At 44.8% G+C, this 13392-nt stretch overlaps 2 protein-coding genes across 2 annotated transcripts; one reads left to right on the top strand and one right to left on the bottom strand.

The window, feature by feature from the left end:
• Positions 1-4651: 4651 nt before the first annotated feature.
• Polr3k (RNA polymerase III subunit K) lies at positions 4652-9925 on the bottom strand. Its single transcript, XM_004873737.3, has 3 exons — positions 9737-9925; positions 8129-8216; positions 4652-5296 (listed from the first exon to the last, which is right to left on the bottom strand). The coding sequence occupies exons 1-3, from the start codon at positions 9845-9847 to the stop codon at positions 5169-5171; spliced, it is 327 nt and encodes a 108-aa protein (XP_004873794.1). The 5' UTR covers positions 9848-9925; the 3' UTR covers positions 4652-5168.
• Positions 9911-12836, top strand: Snrnp25 (small nuclear ribonucleoprotein U11/U12 subunit 25). Its single transcript, XM_004873735.4, has 5 exons — positions 9911-10279; positions 11090-11180; positions 11417-11522; positions 12024-12098; positions 12494-12836. Exons 1-5 carry the CDS (start codon positions 9911-9913, stop codon positions 12549-12551), a joined length of 699 nt encoding a protein of 232 aa, XP_004873792.3. The 3' UTR covers positions 12552-12836.
• The last annotated feature ends 556 nt before the right edge of the window (positions 12837-13392 follow it).

Raw genomic sequence — 13392 nt, 5'->3', positions numbered from 1 at the left:
TAAGATTTCATAATTGAAATGAATTCCTGAGTTAATAACTCTAAAAAGTAGATGCTGTATTTGCCTTTTTTGCCACCCACCCCCCCTTTTTGAGACAGGGTCTCGCTTTGTAGTTCAGGCTAGCCTTGAACTCATGGTGATCCTCTTGCTTCAGCCTCCCTGGTGCTGGGTTTACAGGCATATGCAACCACATCTAGCTAAACCTGCTTATTTAAGACTTAACTAAGGGTTGTGTGGGGAGACTTTTGGCCAAAGGAGTGACTTCCTTAGTGTGATAAGGAAGAGGCGCTGGAACAGTTCCCATGCTCCCAGAATGTATGGTTAGAGTACAGAGCAGAATATACAGGACAAGAGTTAGCAGAATTAAAAGCAGTTTGTTCTCAGAGATGTTTGCTTTGGCCATTTTGTCCCCTCTGCCCCAATAAGACTGCCTAAACTAAGCTGAGATGTGTCACACAACAAACCATCCCATTCTGGCCATTCTGTCACTGACAAAACTCTTAGACAATACAGTATGTCGCAAATGCTTCCCTTCTGTATCTTTGTTCTCATGTCCTTGAGTTACAAATATTGTCACTTTTATTTTATTTTTCTTGGTACCAGGGATCAAACTCAGGTCCTTGCGCTTGTGCAGCAGGCGGCAAAACCACTGAGCTAAATCCCCGGCTTGAGTTACAAATAAATAACCACAGAGGTCTCAGCTCACTGTTTTCCTGAGACTTTGGAATCAGCCCCTCTGAGCCTCTCAGTGACTGAACTAAATTTCACCTCTGAGTAATCTTTTTCACACTGAGATGGGGTTGACAATATACCATTTTATAGTGCAATTTAAATCAGCTAAAGCAGTATCTTCTTGTATGAACATTTCCCAGGCTTCCACGAAGCTGCCAAGGTCCTAGGCAACTGATAGAGCAGTTGTGATGAGGAAGAACATTTCGCCTAAGTCTCCTTTACTTTATAACATAGTTCCGGACATGGCAGGAAACTTTCAGCCTAGGGAAAGGTAACTAAATTTTAGACATTATTTGGCCTCCAAGCTTTTACATCTCTCAGTATAGAGGAAGAAAACTATATGTTGTTAATTTAGCCTGTACATTTAGGCCAGATTTGAATTTGCACTGTCAGTATGACAAATGAGTAAAAAAAAAAAAAAAAGTTACTATACAATTGGATTTTTTGTTTTTTGATTCAGTTTATACCCTGGTTGAAAATCCTCAACTTACGTTTATGACAGTTTTAAATGTCTATGTTCTAATAAACTGTTGGAAGATGAGAAAGAAAAAAAAATGCACTAACAGAACACCCTGCCTGATGTTCCTGACCTTCTCCCACGATAGATACATAAAAAACCAACATCCAGCCAGATGAGGTGGCACATGCCTGTAATCCCAGCTACCTGATAGGCTGAAGCAGGATGACAAGTTCACAGCCACCAGTGCCACTTAGCAAGACCCTGTCTCAAAACTCAAAAAAGAGTGAGGGGGATACTGGAAATGTAGCTCAATGCTCCCTGGCTTCAATCTCCAGCACCACACTTTAAAAAAGTGTGTGTAGGGGAGACAGAAACAGACAACATCCACAGATGAGAAACCACCAAAGAGTACACAACCAGATACCTGGAGAAAACCAGCACAAGGCAGGCATAGTGGTGCATGCCTATAATCCTACCACTTGGGAAGCTGAGACAGGAAGATTGCCCCAAGTTTAAGGTCAGCCTAGGCCACAGTGAGTTCAAGGCTAGCCTGAACTACACAACAAAATCCAGTCTCAAAAAAACAAAAACAAAACCCAGCAAAATGACAGATATATAAGGATTTAATATATGCTTAACTACATAAAATTGTCACAACTCTTATGAGGTTGAAGGGGGTCAGCAAATTACACAGGTCAAAAACAGACTACAATTTTTAAAACCAGTGACTTTAGAATGGATTGTACATTTTTTTCTAACAGTGCTGAGAATTGAACCCAGAGTCTCATGCATGCTAGGCAAACCCTAGCACTGGGCTACACCCTCAGGCCCACTAAAATTTTTTTCATGGATTGTGAGATACATGAAAATAATATAAATTTCAAACAGTTGTGGGGAGTGGCAGTGGTGGCGTTTTGCCTTCTTTCTGTTTTGTTTCATTTGGCTTTTTTTTCTGTTTGATTTGCAGTACTGAGAATTGAACCAAGGGAGCACTGAGCTACATTCCCACCTTCACCCGCCTTTTCATCTTATTGTGAGGCAGGGTTTCACTAAATTGGCTGCTGGCCTTGAACTTGCACTCGCACTCTTCCTGCCTCCTAAAAAGCTGGGATTATGGGAATATGCCACTGCACCTGGAGATGTGGGGGGTTTTTGTTTTTGTTTTTTATACCAGGGATTGAACTCAGGACCTTGCACTTGCAAGGCAGGCGGCAGAACCACTGAGCTAAATCCCTGGCTGGATAGTTGTTAATAAATATTTTTTATTGTGCTAAAATATACTTAACTTAAAAATACATACCCACTAAGATACTTCACTGTTCCCCCCTCACCCAACCTGACAAATATTTGGTATCTACCCTTCTACTTTCTGTCTCTATAAACTTCACTACTCTAGGTTCCTCATATCAGTGAGATCCTTAATTTTATGACTGGGTTTACACATAGCCACCTCTGTTGTCTTCTGGCTACTACAGGGCATGTCTTCCCCATCTTTTCACTTTCATCTAATTTTTGTCTTTAGATCTAAATTCCTGTAAATAGAACATGGTTGTATTAGGGATTAGCAAGCCTGAGGGACAAAGAGGATTAAAACAATATGCTTTGCTAATGACAGGTAAGTAAAAAAACAGAAATAAAGACCTCAGGGTATAATAACATAATCATCTATTAGGTCTCAGAGCAAAATTATCCCTGCATAGCACAATGAAACCTTTAGGTCAGAGCTGTGCAGAGCTGCACTGCATGGTCAGCCAAGATTTCAGGGTCGTTGACCTTTAGCATTCCTGGCTGCTACAACCAACGCCCATTGATAACACAAACAAGTACAAAAGTAATATTTCAAGAGCTACCTGTGGTTTACACTAAAATGACCTAGATTAAAAATTTTCTCATTTAGGTTTCTTTTAAAAATATGATTAGCTGGGGGCCAGGGATTTAGCTCAGTGGTTTCGCTGTTGCTGCGAAGACACAAGGACCCGAGTATCCCCGGTACCAAAAAAAAAAAAAAAATATATATATATATATATATATATATATATGATTAGCTGGGTGTGGTGGCTCACGCCTGTAATCCCAGCACTCAGGAGGGTAAGGCAGGAGGATCCCTGAGAGTTCGAGGCCAGCCTGGGCTACATAGTTCAAGGCCAGACTGAACTACACAGCAAGACCCTGTCTCAAAACAAACAAACAAACAAAAAGATTAAATCCCCGAGGACAATATAGTACACTTCAAAGAAAACACTACCTGGAGAGAATACATTTTGCAACAGTAAAAGCTAAGACACTCCAAGGTAACTTCTAAGGTAAAATAATGATCAGCATGATTACCACTGAAACAATAATCATTATAGCTCCCCGAAGCTCCTGAAGTGTCCTGTGTAGAAAAAGAAATCCAAACTGCCACTCTGCAACAGCCACCTTGGCTCTTGCCTGCCTTTTGGCCTTGTGCTATTTGCACTTTCCAGGAAATTCTGCCTGTTTTTACAATGCTTTTTTGTCTGAACCGAATTCTTTCTTCAAGAACCCAAGATTCCCAATGAAATGTATGCATACATTTAAAAAAGAATACAAAGACCAAGGAACTCTCTCGCCAGTCCATAGTTGGAATATGGTTTAACTATAAAATGACAAAGTATAATTGTATATATTTATGGAATATAAGGTGATGTTATGATTTATAAAATGGAATGATTAAATGAGGCTATTTAGAATATCCATCAACTGAAATATTTACCATTTTTTGTGGTGAGAACATTCAAAGTTTACTCTTAGCAGTTTTAAAATCCACATACAGTAGTCTTCCAACTATTTACAATTTTGCTTTCCAAGATTTCAAAATGCTTGGAAAATATTAAATAGAAAATCCTAAAAATAAACAATTCAGGAGTTATTTTTGTTGTTATTATTTGTCTTGGGATACGGTCTCTCAAAGTTGCCCAGGCTGACCTTGAACTTGGGATTCTCCTACCTCACCCTCCCATGGAGCTGGGGGTTATAGGAATGTGCCACCACACCCAAAACAATTCATAGGTTTTAAATTGCACACCATTTGAACTGTGTGATGAAATCTTATGGTGTCCCCTCCATCCTGCCTGGGATGTCAATGTTCTCCATCCAGAATGTCATGTTTTACACTACTCTTACCCATGAGCAACTCAGTGGCTGTCTCAGTTATCAGAACAACTGTCCTGGTGTCCCTATGCCTGTGTTCAAGCAATCCCTATTTTACTCAATAAGAGCCCCCAAACCCAAGAGTAGTGATGCTAGCTTGGCATGGTGCCCCATTCCTATAATCCTAGCAATCTGGGAGGCCAACACAGAAGGACTATAACTTTGAGCCTCACCTAGACTCAAAATTAAAAACAGGCTGGGTGTATATAGCTCAGTGCAACAGTGTCTCTGGGTTTAATGCCCAGGACTTAAAACAACAATAACAACAACAACAACGAAACAACAGTATTAGCTTTCAATTTTTATGAAATATTCAGAATAAAGTTTTTTTTGGTACTGGGGATTGAACTCGGGACCTTACGCTCAGAATAAATTTTGATTAAATAAGCTAAATATTTAGGGCTATTTAGTGTGCAACAGTGCAGACTGTTGGATGGTGGTAAAGAAATGTCAACCTCCCAGTAAATCTAAAAGATGAAGGAACAGGACTTTAAACTGAGTGTACTTCTTTTTTTTTTTTTTCTTTTGGTACCGGGGATTGAACTCGGGTCCTTGCGCTTGCACAACAGGTGGCAAAACCACTGAGCTAAATCCCTGGCCCCTGAGTGTACTTCTTTTCAGGTCTCCTCCCCACACACAAAAACTCCCTGGACATTAATGACTTCACTCACTCTAATTGGCAGATGATTACATTTCCTGACAGGCTGGCCCTCACCCCAAAAGGGTCAGCTTCTCTCTATACTGATAAACACCCCCAGGACACACAGTTCCCACTCCCAGCAGATACTGAGGCAGCTGCACCAGTCTAATCCCTCCAGCGGTGTCCGCACTGGGCATTGCAGCACTTGTAGAAGGTGGTCATCGGCTCATCTGCAGAGCGGGTCTGAAGTTGCATGAAGTAGGCACGAGGATGTTCGCATTTGGGACATGGTTCTGGCAATGAGAAAAGTCAAGTGACCCACATTACACAAAAATGACGCTTGTGAAGAACACACCCCTTAAGAGTAGGTGAAGACCAACTTGTTCAGCTGGTCTCCCTTGACACTAGTAAATCTAGTGACATCAGCCTTTCATGCACTAACACTGAGGAAGTCAAGGAGACCTGCAACTTTAAAACACTCCTCTCCCCTCCCCAGATTCCTCTTTTCTTTCAAATTTGATTGAAGACCAGATGGAAACAACAGATGGTGACCATCTCAGTCTGTTCTGTGCTACTGTAACAAAATACTTGATACTGGGAAATAGATAGAGGCTGGAACAATTTTCTTTCCTTTTTTTCTTTCTTTTTCGAGATAGGGTCTTGCTATAGTCCCAGACTGGCCTTGAATGTGGGGACCCGCCTTCCAAGTAGACAGGAAACACAGGTACACAGCACTCCCACCCCAGCTAAAACTAGAATAGTTTTGTTCTGTTGCTTTTTTGGAGACAGCTTCTCTCTACGTAGCTCAAGCTGGCCTTGAGCTCACTATGTAGTCCAAGGTGGCCTCGAACTCGTGGTGATCCTCTTGCCTCAGCCTTCTGAGTGCTGGGACTATAAGCATGCATCACTGCATTCAGCGACTACAATAGTTTTGAAGTGAATGCTGGAAAAAGTTTGTTACTGTGAATGGAACATTAGGTTTCTGGGAAGGACTCAAAACAAAAGAGCTATAAGGGCTGGGGATTTAGCTCAGTGGTTTCGCCGCCTGCTGTGCAAGCGCAAGGACCCAAGTTCGATCCCCAGTACCAAAACAAAACAAAACAAAAGAGCTATAGGGAAAGCTACTTCTTCCTAGAGACTGCTTAAGTGGCTCTAAACAGAATACTACAGAAAGACCATTCTGAGGAGGTCTTAAATGGAATGAGAGTATCTTGATGGAAACTGGAGGAAAAGCCACCCAGGGATTTTGTAGAAAGTAGAACTGAAGAGGACTGAGGCCCTGTGTACCTTGCAGCCCATTGCACAGGGCTGCTGCAGGTCTGTTCCCTGCATTCCCACAATGCTTCTTCACCAGACCTCCACCAGCCCCTCGACCTTGGACTTCTTCCCAGCCTCCAGAATTTCTAAATTATCCAATCTGTGGTATTGTTATAGCAGCCCAAAGGGACTAAGATGGTACCTCATGGATGGTGTGTATTTTGGGGTCAACACCAGATAGATTCTCCTAGTAAGGGTATCACAGCTCTCTAAGCAATAGACATGTGGTATCTCATTTTCCCAGTGGATGACTATGTATATGAAACCATTTTAGCAACAGCTCCTCCAGCTGCTTTAACACAGTAAATTTATATGTTTAATTTTAACTTTTTTTTGGTACTGGGGATTAAACTCGGGGCCTTGCGCCTGCAAGGCAGGTGGCAGAACCACTGAGCTAAATCCCCGGCCCTAATTTTAACTTTTTAACATAGATTTATATGTTCCTCTTTAGGGGGAAAAGACAGCATTAATCATGAGTTAACCACTCCCCCTATCAAAACAGGTTACACTCTAATCATTTTTTTTTTTTTTGGTTTTTGAAACAGGGTCTCACTATGTAGTTTAGGCCGGCCTCAAACTCAAAGCAATCCTCTTGCTTCAGTCTTCTAAGTTCTGAGGTTTACAGGCATGTACCATCATACCCAGCAAAATAAACATATTTTTAAAAGGGCTAGGATATAGCTCAGTAATAGACCACTTGCATAGCATGTGCAAGACCCTGGGCTCAATCCCCAGTACTGACAGGGGAAAAAAAAACAGGTTGTAAAGGGCCCTTCTCTTTTGTTCTCTTTCACATCTGTCTATCAAATATTAATCAAGACTTAAAATATGCCAGGCGTGGTAGCACATGCCTATAATCCCAGCACTCCGGGAGGCTGAGGCAGGAGGATCACTGTGAATTTGAGGCCAGTCTGGACTACATAGCAAGACCTTGTCTCAAAAGAAAATAAACAACAAAAAATTGTTTATTTTATCCAACTCACACTTTAATCCTTCCTGGTACTAACTTTCTAAAATCCATATTAAAATAAAAATACTTTTTTGATGGCTGGGAATTTAGCTCAGTGGTTCCGGCACCTGCCTCAAAAGCACAAGGTCCTGAGTTCGATTCCCAGTACCAAAAATAATAATAATAAACAAATACATAAATAAATACAGCATAACAACCTTAAAAAAATATTTTTTTGTTTCTCCAATCTCTGACTTGTTTCTGATCACTGTTGCTGTCATTAGAGCTGTTACCTATATAGTGCTTCTTATATGCCAAGCACTGTGCAACTCACTTCTCTCACAAGCTTTGCATATGACTGAGCCAGAGATTTCAAGAGATGCAACCAAGGGCCTATAACAAGAGATTACCTGAGACTCTAACTCCAGAGCTTATACCAATATTGTCTGTGTAACAAATTTTATATAATAAATTATTATTCGCCGCCTGCTCTGTAAGCACAAGGACCCGAGTTCGATCCCCGGTACCAACAATAATAAACTAAAGAAAAATGCACTTCCCATTTTTAAAAGCCTGCATCACACAAATACATCACCGATTCTGACATGCAGTGGTATAGTCAACAACACCACAGTTGTCCACAGCTTGGTAATGGAAAAGGCCTTCCTTCTTTTTTTTTTTCTTAAATTCTTTTATTGGTACATTTTAGGTATATGCTTACATTTATCATTGGGTGCTTGTACCTGTACATGATGTATCTTAGTTCTTATTTTTTCCCCATTACCTGTGTGCCCTTTACCCCCTCCACCCTTTCCTATTTACACAGACTTCGTTTCCATTTAAAGGCCTTCCCTCTTACCTGCAGTAGAGTCAACATTCTCCCAGGCTGCTGATCCTCCAAGTACATCATCCACTTCTTTCAGCTTTGGATACTTCCGGTTTGTTACCTAACAAAAACAAACCTTCAGTCTCCAAGTCAGTGAACAGCACAAACATAAGCCACTAAACTGCAACTATCCCCAAATGTCTCCTTAACTTCTTTTCCTCCACAAAAAGTGAAGAGATGCCAAATGAACAAAGTTCCTACTCTTGAGAGCAACACACCATTGGAATGTAGAGGTTCCACTGGTATGTTCCCCAGGCAGAAGAAACAGGTTCAGCTGTCAAACACCTCTGTAAAGACTGGAAGAAGCACCAGAGGAGCAGGAGGAATGGCTTGGATGTGACTTGTGCTCCTCCCATACCTCTAACAGGATACCTTTTATCAGATAATACCCTCCCATACCTCTTATGAGATGATAACCCAAAATGAAAGAAACAAAGAGGGGCCGGGGATTTAGCTCAATGGTTTCATCACCTGTTGTGCAAGCGCAAGGACCCGAGTTCGATCCCCAGTACCAAAAAAAAAAAAAAGAAAGAAACAAAGGGAAGCCAATCGGTACCACTTAGCTGGGTAGCCCAGCCACTCCCAGGAAGGAAATTTCAAAGCAGGTCACACTTGATTTCTTTCCCAAATTTGATCAGACATTCTGGAAATTTCAAGATTACATAAAAGCTTGTCTGCCCGTAGTTTCATACTCTAAAACCACACCGCTGTGAGGTGCAGTAGGCAAACATTAAGAATGAGGGAGCAGTAATGTGTCCTAATTTCTAAAAAGTAAAGCTGGATTATAAGGAAAAATTACAAGCTATGTATAATACAGTGTGCATCATTCACACCTACAGACACTTAATATATTCTAGATACTATTCTGTGTTGAGCCTAGAACACATGAGAAAACAAAACAGAAATTTCTGCCCTCCTAAGCTTATATCCTAATATTAACAAGGCACACAAACTACCAAGTACATTAAAAAGTTACAAGTCCCATGGAAAAAAATAAAACAAGGAAGGAAAATAAACTGGAAGGAGAGGCTACAATTTTAAACGGGGTAATCACAAGTAGGACAAGACCAATGAGCAAGGTGGCTATCTAGGTCGGAAAATAACATGTGCAAAGCCCTAGTAGTGCCATGTGCACGATGGCAGATCTTCCAGCAGGCCAACGTGACTGGGGCTGGGTCAAAAGAGTTAAGAGGAGCCACACAAGAACCTGAAATCAGACAAGCAACATGGGAAGCGGGTCTGGAAAACGCTGGGGAACTGCTCTACGTTTCCAAGCACAGCTCGGACTCTGTCGAGGCTCTATCACTATCACTCCGGCCACTGTTACGAATACCGCGAAGGGAGCCGGCACGGGAGTGCGGGCCTGATGGAGAGGTCCCCGATGATCCAGGGGGTGGCCACGGCCTAGGTAGGGGGGACAACACCGAGGGAGGAATGGCTGGACTCCAGGTGGGTCCGAATGGAGAGCACCCAGGATCCACCGCCGGAAGGAGTGGTGAACACGCAGACACGGGCCGACTCAGGGTCGCGGGGAGGGCGGCAGCGTAGGATGCAGCAGCCGCGCGGGCCCCCAGGTCCCACCTTGCGGGTGATGTTGTGCACGTAGGGGCACGTGTTGCAGGCAAAGCGGTGACAGCGCTGCCCCTCCTCCACGATCAGCCCATTCCCACAGCCCGGGCAGAAGAGTAGCATGGCTAGGACTCCACCGCGTCACACTCCGGGAGCTCACCCACACCCACAGCTTACGTAGACAGCATGAATCCTACTCCTCCAACCCCTTCGCAGTCCGTGCGCTCCCAGCTGGCCTTGCGGCAGGCGGTCCCGTATTTCTCATTGGTCATTGCTGCCGCCCGCCCCTCGGCTCACCAATGGTTGGACTGTCTCACCCTGGCTGGCTCAGGGTGTGTGCGTGCTGCTCTGACCCAGCTCCCCCGCCCCAGCTGGATGGAATCAGCCGGGAAACCAGAGGCTCTGGAAGACTCGGAGGTCGCGTGTGGATCGGAGGTGCTGGAGGACGATGAAGATGAAGAGGAGACGCTGCCTCACTCCGAGGCCGTGGACGTGTTCCAGGAGGGTCTCGCCATGGTGGTGCAGGACCCGCTGCTTTGCGACCTACCGATCCAGGTACGCAAACTGCCCTATCAGAGGACGGGCCCCTGGGCGGAGTGGGGACTCTAGAAGCCGCTCTGGGGGTAAACCGCATTCGCACCCGGTGAAGACTACAGCCTCCGAGTACTGAGTACTGAGATTACAGGCGTGGGCTACCCCGCCCGGTTGACTTCCTCCCCACCACCTGGTGCTGGGGATTGATGAGCTGCATCCCCTACCAGCTTCTACTTTCTTGAATGTTTTATTGAAGCTTTTTATCTTAACTTCTTAGTCCCCTGTGATTTTTGCACACCTGCGTTACTCTAGGTCGGAAGGATGGCTTGAATGCCAGTGGAGGGAGAACTGTTAGCCCCAGCGTTCCTCCCTCTATTCAGTTCCATCCTCATGGGGGTTCATTCTCTTCAACTGTTTCTTTGCCCTTCTTTCCACAGTCTCTGTCCTCTGGATAGTATATATAAAAATGTGGAGAGCTGGGGTGTAGCTCAGTGGTAGAGCACTTGCCTAACACAGATGAGGCCCTGAAATCTATCCCCAATACGGCCTAAATAAGTAAACAAATAAATGGATAGGAGGGCCGGGATTTAGCTCAGTGGTTCTGCCGCCTGCCTCGAAAGTGAAAGGTCCCGAATTCATCCTGGTACCAAAAAATAAATAAATAGGGTACTAAGAAACTGAGAAAACCCTAACATACAGGCAACAGCTTATTCTCCTTCTTACCGTTCATAAAAAGAGGCATTACTTTTTGGCCACTGTCAGCTTGTTTTTCTTTGTTGTTTTCAGTGATAGAGGGTCGGGGTTCCCACCTCAACCTATGGTCTTTTCTAGGTTACTTTGGAAGAGGTGAACTCCCAGATAGCACTAGAATATGGCCAAGCAATGACAGTCCGAGTGTGCAAGATGGATGGAGAAGTAATGCGTAAGTGCTGTCCTCTTCCTTTTATCCCTGACCTTGCTCCAGGACAAGATACTATTAGAGCTAATCAGTGAGAAACTCAGGGCCCATGCCCAGAGGTATTGGGACAAATATAAGCCCATCCTGACCAACAAAGCCTCAGAGCCAGACAAGTTCTGGATTCCTCTCCTGCTGTCAGAGGCTCTGGCTACGGGTCCCCACATGGGTCTTCTCCCACTTGTGTCCATTCATGGTTGCAGCTGTGGTCGTAGTGCAGAACGCCACGGTCCTGGACCTGAAGAAGGCCATTCAGAGATATGTGCAACTCAAGCAGGAGCGTGAAGGGGGCATTCAGCACATCAGCTGGTAAGTGGAGAGGCGGCCCCTTCACTGCACCCCTTCCTGGGGCTGGGATGGGGACACTGAGGGAAGCAGCTCCACATTTGCACAGCACCAGTCCTCTGCTACAGAGTAGTGGCTGCAGTGATGACCATGCATGAGAGCATGCAGATGGGCTCCTACCTTCACTGTTCTTTCTAAACTTATTCTGTCATCAGTGTCACCCCCCCACACACACACACTACTGGTTCTTCACTTGGGGGCACCTTAGGCCATTACTATGTCTGGAGTGGTCTCCTAGTTAGGGAGTATCCTTCCAGCTAAGTCTCACTACTGTTGCCTATTTGATCAGCCCAGTCACTCCAGCTGCCCTCCTTGCAGCTGCCTCAGTCCTGGTGTATACATTGTGCAAGAGAAAAGCCCAGCTGCCCAGGGGCCCATAGGGCTATGTACCTCAACCCCTCATTCCACTGCTCAGTTCCCCCTGCTTTGGAAAGAAAGTGGTTTATCTGAGTCTCCCTCTTGCAGGTCCTATGTGTGGAGGACATACCATCTTACCTCTGCAGGAGAGAAGCTCACAGAGGACAGGAAAAAGCTCCGAGAGTAAGTTCAGGCCATGTCTTGAACTCTAGAGGGGCATGTAGTGTTACCCTCTAGTGCCTTGTGCTCTGCCAGAGGGTGCAGCAGGAACATCCTTGACAGCACTAAAACTCTCCCACAAGGAGCTTCTACTAGGTGAACTGCAGGTCGAAGGGAAGCTCCAGGGCCCCTGCTGATTCTCACAATGCTGAGAGGAGGGAAATGAGAGCAGGCATGAGGTAAAGGCTGCCTGCTAGTGCTTTATGACCTGGGGGTTAGACACACCACCTCTTGGCCTTCCTCAGTACCACACTCATCCTCACCTGGCCTTTCTTGGTCCTTCACAAGCCTTGGGTGGGGGAAATCATGATCCTTCCGTGGGTCAGACATTACCTTTCCTTTTTTTTTTTTTTCTCCAGTTACGGTATCCGGAATCGGGATGAGGTGTCCTTCATCAAAAAGCTGAGGCAAAAGTGAACCTCAGACAAAGACAACTTTATTCACAGTGGTTGAGCTTTTCCCAGCAAGATGGATCCCTCCAGACATTATCTTCCTCATAAAAAGGATGTTGGGGTGACTACATCCGCAGTGTGCCCAGTGGGAACTGTCAGCACGAATCCTGGGTCCTTTAGGAATAGGTCAGGGCGAGCCTCTGTTTCTGCTTTTCTGTGAACTTGACCTGACCTCTTCCTGGACTTAAAAACCCTGGTCACAGGGCTGGGGCCCTGGCCTTGTGTGCACAATAAAGCTGTATGCTTCATATTTTGAAGTTAGAAAGCTACAGAACCCTGTGTAGGAGAATGTGGATTTGCCCCATCATGGAGGGGAGGTTATGGCAGAGAACTGGCACATGTTGAGTCTTAAAGTCCAAGAGACCACACCTGAGTCCTGTGGCCACATCATGTGCCTGTTACCATGATCTCCACAGCAAGGATTTATAAATAAACACTAAGAAGCTATTTTATGTTTATGCTTGTGAGGAAACAAGGGCCTATATTCCAGATCCTGCATTGGCAGTTAGTATATGACACGAGCGTACCTGAGCCTCCAGCCTCCACCCGTAGGGTTCCCTAGAGCAGCAGCTTCCCTAAGCTCAGTGGAAAGGGAGGCAGCGTGGGGTAGAAACAAGCTGCAGGGGACAGAGGTGGGGTGCTTCCCACTGTGGGTGTGGGGAGATGTGGCAGTACCTCCCTAGGTCTGTCCTAGCACTGGCTTACCAGCCCCTCCAAGAAAGGGAGGCAAGGTCCACCCACCCGGCTGCAGGCCTTTCCTCTTGGAAGAGGTAAGAGTCTGTGGTTGCATTTATTCTGAGATTGTA

The sequence above is a fragment of the Heterocephalus glaber genome, unplaced genomic scaffold, assembly GCF_053883595.1.
Source record: "Heterocephalus glaber isolate CG9 unplaced genomic scaffold, H.glaber_assembly_v1.0 deba00001781, whole genome shotgun sequence".
NCBI lineage: Eukaryota > Metazoa > Chordata > Mammalia > Rodentia > Bathyergidae > Heterocephalus > Heterocephalus glaber.
Note: the sequence above shows the minus strand (reverse complement) of the source record. Positions and strands in the feature narration are given on the sequence as shown.